Source organism: Typopeltis vanoorti, chromosome 19, assembly GCF_054136105.1.
Source record: "Typopeltis vanoorti isolate ZY-2024b chromosome 19, IOZ_Tvanoo_1.0, whole genome shotgun sequence".
In the NCBI taxonomy this organism is placed as follows: Eukaryota; Metazoa; Arthropoda; class Arachnida; order Uropygi; family Thelyphonidae; genus Typopeltis; species Typopeltis vanoorti.
The window spans coordinates 39,130,745-39,145,720 of NC_143567.1; the positions used below are offsets into that span (position 1 = coordinate 39,130,745).

The following is a 14,976-nucleotide window of genomic DNA, read 5'->3' on the forward strand; positions in this document are numbered from 1 at the left end:
ATTTTTATTTTTATTTTTTAGTTTGTTTCCAGTATATCTAGAATATCAGTCTCATGTCATTCATGTCTATTATTTTCTATATGAATGCTTCTAATAATTTTTATGGTGAATATTATCAAATGCTTTATTGTAATCTATAAAACAGAGATAAACATTTGTCTGCATTTCCTGGTTTCTCTCTAGAATCATTCTGATATTGAAGACATTCTGTGTTGTTCCTCTGTTTTGTTATAAATTCACTCTTGGTCATTCTTTATTTCGCTTGTTGTTTTTGATTTTATTCTTTCCAATATAATTCTTAATAATAATTTTATTGTACGACTCATTAGGCTATTTGGTCTGTAATCTTTACATTCTCAGATTAATCTTTACAATCTCAGCCTTTTTTGGGATGTTTACAAAGATTGAATTCCATATAGTTCATTAGAAACATGCCCACTTTCATAAATATGGTTAAACAGCTTCCTTAACTCTTCTATTCCACTTTCTTCAAGGGCCCTTCAGCATTTCTGTATGAATGTCTTCTTGACCCCATGTCTTTCCTATCTTCATTTGCTCTATAGCCCTTAATATTTCTTATGTAGTACTGAAGGACCATCTTAAAGTCTGTTAAACTATGGGATTATTTCTCTCTCCTTATGTCTGAAAAGATCTGAAATACATGCAAGCCATCTCTTCTTAACTTCTGTTTCAAATAACTACACTATTTACTATCATCACTCTTGATTGAAAAGTTGCATGGAACATTCATTTTTTTGTATTCATTTCTTTTATTTTTTAGCATTCTTCTCGAGTTTCTTGTTTGACTTTTAGATCTTCTGTTTCCTTGCATTTATTATTAAGCCATGTTTCTTCGGTCCGCTGAATTCTTTTCTTATTATATTGTTTAATGATTTATATTATGGTTTATTTTTGCTTCTCTTCTTTTGCTGAACAGATTTAATATTTTTTCATTCTCCCAGTTTTCTTCTATTTTAAGGCTTCTTGTCATACAGTCATAGGGAGCATTTTTAACAGTCTCAAAACTTTTCCATTTTTTTTTATCTTCACTTTTATCAGTTTCCATATTATTTTGGGTATACGCAATACAGTTTTATTTATTATATAAATTTATTATGCATTTCTATTTATTTATTATGATATTCTGCTTTGGTTACTAGAGGGCATTGAAGTGTGTTGTTATCCATATGTTTGTGACAATCGGGCACATAATGAGGTGAGAAAAATCAATAACTGGGTTACGGAAGTGTTTGTTTTCGGATAGAAGAGGATCTACATGGTAAAATGATTTGCTTTCAAATGTATGGTAATGATAAAGTGTTTGGTCTAAAGCAGATAAAAAGAGATGTTTGTGTTTTGTATGATAGCCTAACATTGCATTGAAGGATCGAAATAGGAATTGTGTTATTAGAGCTGTTGGTTCGAAATAAATAGGTCAGTGTGTATTGATGTTAAATCTGTTTCCTCTAACAATAAAAAAAAAAAAACATAATAATAACAGTGGTGCATTTATTAAATTATTCAGTAAGCGTTTGGAACTTTTGAATGGAATTTGGTTTTGTATGTAAATAACCAAAGAAGTGTGTTAAGGAGTCGTTCCATTTATGTTATGTCAGTGGAGCCAGCATGGCTTCGGACGATAATGAAGATGATGTCGTTTTCCCAACTGACCAGCCACTGCTACCAAAGGAAACGGAGCATGAGCAAGAAGATGAAAAGGAAATATCATCTCATCCTGCAAACATAGCTTCAACTACTGTATCCACCGAATGTTCGAAAAGTAAACTTCTTCCTTCTGCCACTTCGTGTAAAACCACTACGAATATGAAATTAACAAGTAGTGCTCACATTATGCCAACGTATCCTGAACATACAATGGCAAAATCACAGTCGGAGAGTCAAGTCTGCAATACAAATTCATTGCCAGTTAGTCAGACAAGCAAAGCTAGTCTTATTACATTTTCGAGCTCAGGTACTTTCTATGATCATTCAACAACAAAAGTGAAAACGAAAATGGACTTTCGAATTACACCTAAAAGAGTACCGCGCACAACAGGAAAAGGTCAGTGCTGTTTTATTTTCATTTTATGGAATTCGTTGGTAATAATGGGCTTCATCTCCTTTCTCGACATCTACAGCCCTATGATGTATTATATTTATTATAAGATCTTAACGTTTCATCCACTTTTTTTTTTTTTTTTAGTATAAGGAATGTACATTTTTTAGTGCATTTCTTTGCTTATATTACTATAAAATACGTCTTAAAAATGAACGATGCACACAAAATTGATTTAGTTGATGCATTTAGAAAATGGGAAGCTTTCGCTGCTCTCTCAAGCAAAAGCTTCAAATTCGGATGTAATTTATTAATTTTAAATCGAATGTTTTTTTTTTGTTGTTTTTGTTTTTGTTTTTGTCAAAGTTGGAGGCCACAATTGTTTGGTGCTCGGTGATCATGTTTCTGGCAGTACTGGCTATTTCATATTTGTGGCCCTCTTTATTTCCTCAGGGGTAGTGTTTAAAATCTCAAGTTATCTTTTGGGGACTGCAGAGCAGAGGTAGCATTTCGTTCTTGGTTGTTTCTGTCTTTCTGTATTTTTTTTTTTTTTTCCATATTTGCGGCTTCTCTCTCTCACTCTCCTTTTCCTGTAGGGGTATGCTTCTTGTATGTTAGTCTTACTGACTTGAAGAGGTCAGGTTAGCTTTTGAGGACTGCATGCCAGAGGTGTTTGGTACCGCGTTTGTTGGCTCTTAGTATCAACGTTATTTGATAACTTTTTGGTATCGACTTTGTTTCTGAAAGGCAATATATTTTGATTTCACTGCATTTTAAATGTGAAGGCTGCTTTAAAGAGCCACATCAGAAGTGTTTAGTAGTATAGTTTTGGTTCTTGGTAATAGTGTCTGTGGTCTTTTTTTTTTTTTTTTGATGGGTGTTTAGTATTTTTATGTGTCATTTTTCTTTTGTTGTGGTTGTAACTTCCTGTTATAAATTATGTGCAAGTGATAGTTTTCAATGTTATTCTTTTTACATATGTGAATAACCCAAAATTGCTATGCTCCATTCTCCAAATTCATTTTTCTGGCACTTATCAGTGTTGTAACCATTGCTGGTATTATCGCATTGGCAGATATTTTTCTGTTGTCAGTGTTGTTAATTTTTTCACTTTTTCTCTCTTCACATTTGTGTTGGGACTATTGCTAATGGTGTCATTAGCATTTCTTTATCTGGACCTTTTCCCATTTTTCTTTGGCAGTATTATTATTATTATTATTATTATTATTATTATTATGGGCAATTCCAGGGAGTCATTAGACTCATCGAGGGAGACCCCAAATCATATTCATCACAACATTCATACAGTATCTATCATACCTTGCCTTAAACTCATTCACTGTCACAGCATCCACCACAGACTCTGGCAGCCCATTCCACTCATTCACTACTCTAAAAGTAAGGAACCCAGCTCTAACACCTTTACTAACCACACTTTTGCCCAGTTTCCATGGATGTCCCCTAGTCCTCCCACAACCAGCCCTTTTCTCAAAAATATCTTCTGAATTAATTTTATAGAAACCCTTAAGTAATTTGAATGTCTCAATCATGTCTCCCCTCCTCTGCCTATCAACCAATTTTTGCAACCCACAAATCCTCAACCTGTTCTCATAAGGTTCATTCCACAGACCTGCTATCATCCTGGTCACTTGCCTCTGGATCCTCTCAACCTCCTCCCCAACAAGAAGAAACCTAGGTGACCAAATCTGGGCACAGTAGTCAAGATGGGGTCTTATCAAGGCTCGATACAGAGGAACTATAACCTGCTTGTCGATGTATTCTTCAGCAACCAAGTGATTTGATGAGCTGATGTGCCCCCTAAACTTCAACTCCTTATTCACCAACACTCCTAAATCTCGTGCCTCATCAATTTCCTGGAGTACAGTTCCACCAATGTGATATACTGCTGCTAATCTTTTCACCTCAAAATGCATAACCTTACATTTTGCCGCATTAAATTGACATCCATTCTCCTTAGCCCAGACCTCCAATCTATCCAAATCTTCTTGCAAAATTTTGACATCATCTGCATTCACTATTGCCCTACCCAACTTTACATTATCTGCAAACAAATGAACTGCAGATCCTTTCCTGTATCATTAATGAAAAATTAAATAGCAGTGGTCCAAGAACAAATCCTTCTGGCACACCACTAGTCACAGGCCATCTTGTGGACTCTACTCCTGAATAAACCATTCTCTGATATCTCTCCGTCAACCACCCTCCTATCCATCTCACCAACCCTATATCCATCCCCATATGCTGCAATTTACTGATTAGAATTCCATGTGGTATCCTGTCAAAAGCCTTAGCAAGGTCCAGTAGAATCACTGTAAATCCATTACCCTTATTCAGTTCAGCCGTCACTGTGTTATAATATGTGAGCAAGTTACTGAAGCATGACCTACCCTTCACAAAATCATGCTATCCCTGATACAGTATCCGATTTTCTTCTATCCAAACTTGTATTTTCCTTTTGACTATTTTCTCCAAGACCTTGATAATGATTCCTGCTATGCTGATTGGCCAGTAATTTTCAACATCAGCCTTAGAACCACCTTTATGCAGTGGAACTATTTTCCCCTCTTTCCACCCCCTTGGGACTGACCCAGACCCGAGGCTCAAATTAAACAAAATGGTCAAGGGCACTGACAATTCTTTAGCCGTTTCACGTACGACACGAGCTGGTATACCATCCAATCCCACAGATGTATTGACATTGAGGTTCTGTAATAGACTAGTTACCTCCTTCATTCATCACAATTCCAGTATAAGCTGTTGGTTCTCCCATTCCTGCAATGTCACCACCTGGATGATATACTCTTGCAAAGTGCTCACTCAGTAATTCCACTATATCGACTGGTTCAGTTACCTCCCTACCCTCAGCATTTTTTAAGATCATTCTGCCATGAACATTTTTCCTTTTACTTGCAACATATTGAAAAAACTCTTTGGAATTCTCTTTAGCCTGCATAGCCAATTTTCTTTCGTAATCCGCTTTTGGTTTTCTTACCACCCTTGTTACCATCCTGGCCTGAACTTTATACTGTTCCTGTGCCTGCTGGTCACCTTTCTCCTGAAATTCCCTCCACAGTTGTTTCTTTTTTTGCAGCTCAAGCTTAATAGTGTTATTCATCCATTTAACCCCTACTTGATTTATTATTCGGACTCTTGGTATACAGTCAACCATTGCCTCCCTGCAAACACTTCTTAACCACCTCCCATGCACTATCAACATTCAGCCCTTGCAGTTTTACATGCATTTATATTGTAACATGTATCTTGTAATATTTTATCCTTTTCAGCACACAATAAGTATCTTGAAGTTTTGCTGTGTTAGTTGTCATTTCTTTATCAGTTATATTTGTTCTCCTTGTGTTTGCTTTATGTTATTATTTGTATATTTTGTTTATTATTATTATTGTCTGTTTTGGTTATTGTGTGTTTTGTATCATTATGTACGTGTTTATGTTGTGCATGCATGTGTATATATATATATATATGTTGTTGTTATGTTCCATTGAGTCGTTTTCGACTCCTGGTGATTCTATGAACATATGCTTTCCATTCAGATCTGTCTCTGACCATATCTTTCAGAATTTCCAGGCACATTCCAGTTGCTTTTTTTAATTCCATCCACCCATCTAATTCTTGGTCTTCCTCTTCTCCTGCTTCCATCAACTTTAGCAAGCATCATCATCTTCTTCAGACTGTTATTTGCTTGCATAATATGTCCAAAGTATGACAATATTTGCTTGATGATCATAGCTTTGAGGGAGCAATCTGGCTTTATTCTGTTTATCACTGATTTATTGGTTTGCTTTGAAGTCCATGGTATTCTTAGTAAGTGTCTCCAAATCCATAATTCAATTGCTTCTATCTTCCTTCTTTCACTCTTTCTCAGGGTCCAACTTTCACATCTATACAGTACCACAGGAAATAGCATCACTTTCACAATTCTGATTTTTGTTGCAAAGCTAATATCTTTATCTTTAAAGAACTTGCTTACATTTGTTATTGTTTTCTTTCTGAGTAATAATCTTCAGTACATTGCTCATCTTTATCAATTTTTTGATCGTAGGAGCACAAAATTGTTAACTACTTCCATTTTCTCCCCATCTACTTCAAAATCATTAAGTTCACATGTTGCCATAACTTTTGTCTTTTTGAGGTTAAGTTTAAGGGCATATTTAGCGCTTTCTTCTTTAACTTTCATAATAAGTTCCTTCAAATCTTCTTTGTATTCTGCTAGCAAGGTAGTATCATCTGCATACCTCAAATTATTAATATTTCTTTTACCAATTTTAATTCCAACTGAAGGCTCCTCCAGCCCTGCCATTCTTAAAATGTATTTGCTGTGCAAGTTAAACAGGTATGGAGATAAAATACATCCTTGTTGCATCCCTTTACCTATTATAAAATACTCAGATCTCCAAGCATTACCTATCCGAGCAAATCTTGGAGATCTGCTCGGACAGTAGCTTCTTGTTCATAATAAAGATTCCTCAAAAGGATAATGAAATGCTCTGGTACTCCAATTGTTCTTAACACATTCCACAGTTTCACATGATCTACAGAGTCAAAAGCCTTACTATTGTCAAGGAAGCAAAGGAGGACATTCTTTTGATATTCCTGTGCTTTTTCTATTATCCATCTCACATTGGTAATTCGATCTCTTGTTCCTCTGCCTTTTCAAAATCCTGACTATTCGCCTGGCATTTCTCTCTTCATGAATGGTTCCAATCTTTTCTGAATGATCTTAAGTAAGACTTTACTTGCATGAGAAATCAGTGCTATGGTTCTGTAATTTTCGCACTCTCTTGCATCGCTTTTCTTCAATAAAGGTATATAAAACAAATCGGCTAATGCCTTTTTGTATTCCCGTATAGGGTATAGACAAGGCCGTTTTAGATTTTGGAGACTGAGTGGGCAGTTCAATCTCCACTGGTACCCTCCACTTATATATATGTGTGTGTGTGTGTGTGTGTGTGTTTAAGGCTGATATTATTGTCTTTTCTGTATCACATTATCTTATTCAGTATTATTATTTATTTTTATTTTCTTTTAAAGCTTGATATTGTTTTCTTATCTATATCATTCTTTCTTATCTCAGTAGTGCAATGTCATGTGATTGATATCTCTTCCTGTGACTTGGTTTTGTTGATTTGTGAGCTATTGGAGAGTGAGCAAACCTTTGTAAAGTAATCCATGAAATTATATGAAACCATATCATGCAATGTTTGTTACACAGTGCAGTTGTATTCTTTGGCTATTGTAATTGGTTATATAACAGTAAATTTTGAAGTAAATTGTCATTCTCTAATAATTCTAAGTTTTGGAACAGACATAAGTTGCTTGATTATAAATTAAAGATACCAAGAAATTATCCAAGCAAACAAAGTTTGCACCTAAAATATAATCAGTACTAGGGCAACTCGTATATATAGAAGCCAGTGACTTCACATCACTTGCCCTGGTATCTCACAATGCAAAGCACATCTCCTTACAGGTATGTATAATGCTATGCATTATGGGAAAGGTCACTACCCAGACCGGTTTCGACCTTTGTGTAGGTGAAGTGGGCTCTAAAAATAAGACAATCCCGAAAGATCACCCAACTCAGCGTTGTTCCACTCAGTGACAGGTTCACCCCATCACCAAGAAGAACTTCTCAGCATTGGCTCTACCCAGTGGCAGACTCGCCCCACCACCAAGCAGAGCCATAATTTCAGTGGTGGCCCCACTCAGAAACGGGCAAAAACCTACCTCCAAGCAGAGCCTCCAAGAGCCAGATCTACCCCGCACCAGTTTCAACCCTCAATGGTGTCTCAACAGTGAGCCAGATCCAGACACAACAGACACAATACTAAGGTTGAAGTAATGCATAAGTCATATTTTCATATAAGAGTTGCCAAATTGGTTTAATCCTTTATCCAAGTATAAGCAAACAATGCATTTCATTATACATACCCATAAGGATATGTGCTTTGCATTATGGTATACTAGGGCAAGTGATGTGAAGTCATTGGCTTCTGTATATACGAGTTGCCCTAGTCCGGATTATATTTCAGGCGCAAATGTTGTTTGCTTTGATCTGGTTTAATTCTTTACCCAAAGTTTTCTTGTGGGGTATCTTCACAACTAGGTTACTTGTATCTAGAAACTGTTAATTTCATATCACTTGCCTCAGTATTCCACAATGTGAAACATGCTTTCTTTTGGATATATATATTTATTTAAAATATATATAAAATATATGTCCAAATATACATATTTTTCATATACTAGTAGCAAAACAGGTATGTCATCTTATTAAAAATACTCTGAATTGGAAATAGTTCTAGAAAGTTTTTCATTATTCGCTTATTATTTATTTTTTCAAAGGCATTTTAGTTTTTGTTTCAATGGATTGCCTAGTTTAATGGACTCTAGTTCAAATCCTGTCTATGTGAGGAACCATTACCGGGTATTTTCAATCAAATGATGAGCCTGTCTCATATGGAGGTGGCAGAGTTTTTTCCTCCCAATTTTTTTTTTTATATATAGCCATCATTGCTCAATTGGAAGAACAATGGAACATTGCGCCCTTCGACTGGTCAAGACCTGGGTTAGATTCTCATCATGACGAGGGGAATTCTTATATGAGCTTTTTCAGTTGAAGGTGAGTTAGCTGATCTCTTATGATGGTAGCAAGGTTTTTTCTCTCGGAAACTCTGGTTTTCATCCTGCATACAGATAAATCAGCCTTCAGAACACAATTTACAGACAAAAAATACTGTTGTTGTTAATGATAGTAGTGTCATAGTTGGAGAATTAAGTAGTAGTAGAGCGGATGAGATGTATTTAGTGAAGTAGAGTAGTGTGCCTCCCACAATGAGTCCTTGGACTCCCTGGAGGTGTCATGTAATAATAATAATAATAATTTGATAGAAAAAGTTTGACAAGTTTTCTTGTATAAAGTTGTAGCACATTCACTATTTTAAATCATAAACAGGTATGCCACAGTAAAAAAAAAAAAAAATAATAATAATAATATTATTTAAAACACAAATATTTTATGTATTGTAAAACAACAATAATAGAAATTAAAAATAATACTAAAAAAAAATAATAGAATAACTGAAAGAATACTAAAAAATAAAAAGAAATGTACGAATTGCAATAGGAATTTCCCAAGGAATATAACATACAGGCTTTTAAATAAAATGTAAACGAGTTTCTCCTTTCCCAACCCACTACCCATATATGGTACTAACATACTATAGGTTGACCAGCCAACCTCTCGTATATGGGCCCAACATAAAGAAAAAAAAAAAAAAAGAACCCTTCCAAGAATGCAGTTATGTAGTAGCTAGGATAAAAAAATAATAAAAAACTATTGGGAATATGTATATTAAAAAAATTATTTAATGCATTTGAGATAACAATTTATCTAGGGTTTCTTTAATTAAGCTAATATTTTGCATTGATCAGCAAATCATTTTCCTAGTCATAAAAAATATGCACACATGATCACATGCAAGACAGATACGTATATCTGTTTTGCATGATAGGATTATATCATTTGGTACTGAGTACCAAATGATATAATCCTGTAGATTATGCTATTCTTTAGCCAGTCTGTCCCCATTATCATTCAAAAAAAATCACTGAGCCATGCCTTAAACTTATTGCTATTCTTCCTGCACTTACCACACTCAGGCAATGCATTACATTCACTACCCACTCACCATGCCAAGAACTTACTCTACATCTCCTTGCTGTTCTCTTTATACAGTTTCTGGGAAGACTGCCTCTTGTTCTGCCTCTGTTTACATCCATTCTGTGAATTTAAATACTAACTTTTGATATGAATGCTAAATAGAGCTGTGCTAAGAAAAGTGTTTTAAATAATGTAGTGGGACTTTTTCATATACCTGTGCTTAAATTTTTTCACATTGGATGCAAGTATACTTCAGTAGTGTTTATTTGTGTTTTTGCTAATTGTTTGTTCCTAGTGTTGTGTCGTCCATCTTGTTAATTGATCCATTTATGTTGGTTAGTTGGATCTATTCTCATTTCTTTAAATTCTGTTTTTATTTTGTTAGATGCTGATTGATACTGATCCGAATATAAGGAAATTTATATTATACTGCGCCACCCTATATTCATATTAGTCTATATAATAGAGAGGAATCAATCATCAAGTAACTTTTGCAATCTCATTTTATACAGGCCGAGGTTAATATTATCATTTAAGGCTTCCCCAACGTTTGAATAAATTTATGAGCGGTGCAATGAAGAAAAATCAGGCAAACAACAAATGAATTCAATAAAATAAACATTTAATACAGGGTTATAGAACATGTACATTTAAGCATAATTTTCTAAGCAAGATAATCTAATTGAACAATATTCAAAATATCTTTGAGACACTAGTAGCCTCTCGGTTTGGTTTAAAGATTGGAGTTAAATTTACAGATCTTATTCTCCAACACTTAAATACTATTATCACAACTTGTCTCTATTCAATGAGATAATTCAATTCTTTTATACATCAACTTAGTTGAAATACTCATAACAAACTTAGAACATTAGGCATTAAACATTCAGATGTCAATTCTATATTCTTCTGAATAATTGAAAACGGTTCACACAGTTCAATGTTCAAGAATTTTACAGTAATTATTCTTAAGGTAGAATTCTCTAATTCTCTCTTAGTCAACAAACACTTAATTTAATTATGAGGCAGTTATCATTTCAAGGGGGAAACACTTTAAAGCTCCATACTTCGGCTGTTTTTAGTAGAACGCCACAGTTAATGTTAAGATATATCAGGTGGAGCTAATTCTTATTTCTTCACACTGAAATACAAAAAAAAAACTGCTCTTACCAGGTTACACCTTTTTCACATTGGATTCACTATAGGCACTCTTAAAACTGCAGTTAACTATTGCTTTGAAGTAACACTATTCAAAAGAAATCTTCACTATAATAACCGAAATATTAAACATAGAGCTTCACAAGTCATGACGCACTCGTTTTTGGTAATCTACTTATTCCTTATTTTTTTCTATGCATTAAATTCAGCTTTTCACTATTCTTCCTCAAAACAATTGGAATCCGTCGTAACTTTAGAATTCCGTAGAAATATTCTGAATTGCCTATTAATTTCCCGGTCCTTTCTTAATCTATCTATAGCATTTCCCAAATCCCCGTACTGCCACCCGTTACTTCACTCCTTGCTGTTCTGAACGCTTCTCCTCTCTTTACTTTCGTTTTCCAATTAAAATCGTTCATTCTTCCTGCCAAAGTCCGGTTCTAGCCAGTCCAGCTCATATCAACTCCTCCCTTTGAATACCATAGCTCACGCTCCACGCACACGCTATCTAAAATTAACTCCGTTTCCTTGACAACAGCCAATCAAATCTAATCAGAAGAATTACATAAAATCACTCTTACATACAGAAACAAAATAAAAAAGATATATTACAATTCATATAGGATATATTTACAAGTTACAGGGTGTTCCGGATAAATTTGACAGTTTCGTAAGGAAAAAGAAATCTTCTTTGTATCTATTAAATTTAATGAATTGACAAAAAACATTACAGGCAGAGTTAATTACAATACTATCAACAAGATTTACTCAAAATAACCACCATTAGCATCGATCACAGCTTCAATCCTGCTTCGGAACCTCGAACAAGCTGATGCTACAGTCTCCCTGGGAAGGGCCGCAAAAACTGTTTTAATTTTATCCATTAACTGGGCTTTTGTATTACTGGAAGTGCGATTGGTGTCTTTTTCAACTGCGCCCCATGCAAAATAATCCATGGGGTTAAGGTCTGGGGAATTTGGAGGCCAAACATTTGGACTGGTGAAGTCGTAGAAATTTTCAGACAACCATTTTTGACTTTTCCCAGAGGTGTGGCAAGGGGCCGAATCCTGCTGCCATACATACGGCCTACCATTGGCTACTCTTGTTATCCAGGGCTTGACTGCAGTGTTTAGCAACTCCACGTAGCCGTCTGAAGTCAACCTGAGGCCCTCTTGGAAAAAATGCGGAGGCATCACATTGCCTTCAGAGGATACACATCCGAAAACCATCACAGTTTGGGGAAATTTAGTCTGCATTACACGAGGAATGTCCTTTGTACTGTATGCAAGCCATCTGTTATTCTGCGTGTTGTGTTTTTGATCCTGGCAAAAGTTTTTCTCATCGGAAAAGAACCAGATTGTTTGTGGTTCCGCAGGATGTTTCACTTTGCTTAGAAGTTTCTTCGCGTTTATCAAACGTTTTTCACGGGCCTTTTCTGTAAGCAGCTGACCTTTGCGGCGCTTGTATGAGTAGTAGCGGAGGTCTTCATTGAGTGCAAGCTTCATAGTAGAGGATGCAACATTCATTTCACGTGACAAAGCCCGAATTCCAATGCCAGGGATCTTCAACACCTGTTCCTGCAGATTTGCGAGGAATTCTGCTGTACGAACGCAATCAGATCGTCTGCTAGGGATCTTTCTTCTTGCTACATCCTCGTAGTCACCATTGCAAGTCTCTAGTTCATGCCTGATTGTTTTTACTGTATTCAGGGAGCATTGGGCAGCAGTCGAAATATCCTTATTTTGATGGCCGGCACGAATCATCATGATACAAGTTATTCTCTTCCATGATTCAGGTGGGTTCCAGCTATCCATCCTTTCTGACATCTTGTATATGAATGAAGAAGGGTCCAACCTTTTAAATGAAGAGAAGTGTGTGTTAATACATGTAACTTACGGAAAAATATAATTAATTATAAATATGTCAAATTTATCCCGAACACCCTGTATATAAAGAATTTATACAGAATAAATAACTAAAAAATTAACAATTATTATATCAATAAAATTTTAACAGTACGTGTTTAATTTATAATTTACATAGGATCAAACTTAGCTCAGGAAATACAATGCATGTTAAAACATGAATGAAGTATTAATAAATCATAAAATTGTTCATTCACAATTTAATACTAATGTTTTTGCAGTCTGTAAATGATGTCTATAAAGAAGTGCATGTCTACAGCATAGAAAGCTTTGTCAAAACAATTGAGTTCTGCCCTGGATTTTTCCCATTGGGTGCATTACAAGAAATGTTTCATGTATGCACCAAAAATGTGAAAGATTTATGAACTGATAGTGTACGAAAAAGAAGGAAAGCATTAATATTTGTGAAAAGTCTAATGATATGTTAGGGCATTGCCAAAAATAAACAAAAATCTCATGGAAGTGTTAGCCATGCTACCAAAGGGAACAGAGTTGAAGAGCTTAGGCAAGAGTTAATGAAAAGTTAAATGAAGCATCTGGTAGATGAGATTAAACATCTAAAGAAGAGATTGGTTGATGTGAATGAGAAGAAGGAAGTTATTATTATGAAGAAAGAGTCAAAGGATAATCGTATAGCATTGTATGGGGACTCAATCATTAAAGATGTGATGACTAAATAACGTACACAAAATATACATACCTGGTGAAACATTTTAATAAATAACTGATGCTTTGAAGAGAAGGAAAGAACAGGCATCAGAATTAGTGGTGGTTGTGGGCACAAATGACGTGTGCGGGAGGGTGGAGAAAGGAATGTTGATGGAGATTTGAGGAAGTTGTTGCAGGATGTAAAGGTTAATAGCATTATTGGGTAAATTTGTTAGCATGTTGCCCAGATATGATAATAGTGAGACAAAGGGGTGTGTGTTGGTGGAGGGGGGGGGTTTAGTTTGTGAATCACTGGAGTAAATTTGAAGGGAAGTTGTAATAGTTTAAAGTTGATGGGTTACATTTGAACGAGTTTACTATTGGGCATCTAGAAAAGCTGTTATTTGCTGAGAAGGCACAGAATCAAGACTATAGTTGTAGCTAACTATCAAAGGGTATTTAGAAGCAGAATAACAGCCAAATGGGTTGTTATTCAACCAAAATCAAGACTATAGTTGTAGCTAACTATCAAAGGGTATTTAGAAGCAGAATAACAGCCAAATGGGTTGTACAGCAGAAGGAAGATGTGATTGCAGCAGGACAAGGTGATAGTGCATACAGGTGGATGAGACAAACATGGATGGCAATCGGAGTTAGGATCAGGGAAATGGGAGTGGTCAGATCAAAAAAAAGGTGTGGTATAGCAGTTAGAGTATCGGTGTCAGTAGAATGGCCTCAAAGGGATTGTTATGTTTGTATACAAATGTAAGGAGTTTTCAAAATAAGAGAGCTGAGTTTGTTATATTGATTGAATCGGTATGCCTAGAGATAATCGGCATAAGTGAAACTTGGTTGTCTGAGGATGATGTACTGTTGGGAATAAAAACCAAAGGATATGTAATTTTCCTGAAGGATAGGAAGCTAAAAAAAAGAGCAGGGGTGGGGAGTGCTGTTAATGATTACAGAGGAATTGTGTCCACAAAGTGTGGAAGCTGATAGTACATATGCAGATTTTGAATGTGTGTGATGTGAAGTTGAAATTAACAGACTGGTATATCTGATAAGATGCTCTTATAGGCCAGGGAATGTAGAGAATGCTGATTGTGGAATGTTTAGGCAAATTAGTTGAACATGTAGAAAGATGATCCTCATTGGACAGGAATATAGAATAAGAGGAGGAGATAGTGTATGGTAACAGTGAGAGTGCGTTTTTTTGAGTTTCTGAGGGATAAATATCTTAAGCAGCATGTGACCAAACCAAGTATGATGTTTTAGAGCATTGGATTTGGTTGGCAAGAGTGATCATGAAGTATTTGTTTGGAAAGTGGTGAAACCTAAAAGATTACTCCCAAAAAAAAAAAAAAAAGATATATGTGGAAAATTTAAGGTAGGTGATTATGGGAAGCTCTGTAGTGAATTAGCATCAATATGTTGAGTAGGTAAGATGTGCAAAATGTCGACATTTTGCACATCTTACCTACTCAACA

At 35.4% G+C, this 14,976-nt stretch overlaps 1 protein-coding gene across 1 annotated transcript in view; it reads left to right on the plus strand.

Annotated features, from left to right (window-relative positions):
- The first annotated feature begins 1,226 nt into the window (after nucleotides 1-1,226).
- The window catches only part of LOC150096012 (uncharacterized), a 70,820-nt gene continuing 57,070 nt past the window's right edge, over nucleotides 1,227-14,976 (plus strand). The window contains exon 1 of the mRNA XM_090409422.1: nucleotides 1,227-2,062. Within this exon, the coding sequence (XP_090265548.1) occupies nucleotides 1,627-2,062 (436 nt within the window). The 5' untranslated portion in view covers nucleotides 1,227-1,626. The remainder of the gene's footprint in view (nucleotides 2,063-14,976) is intronic.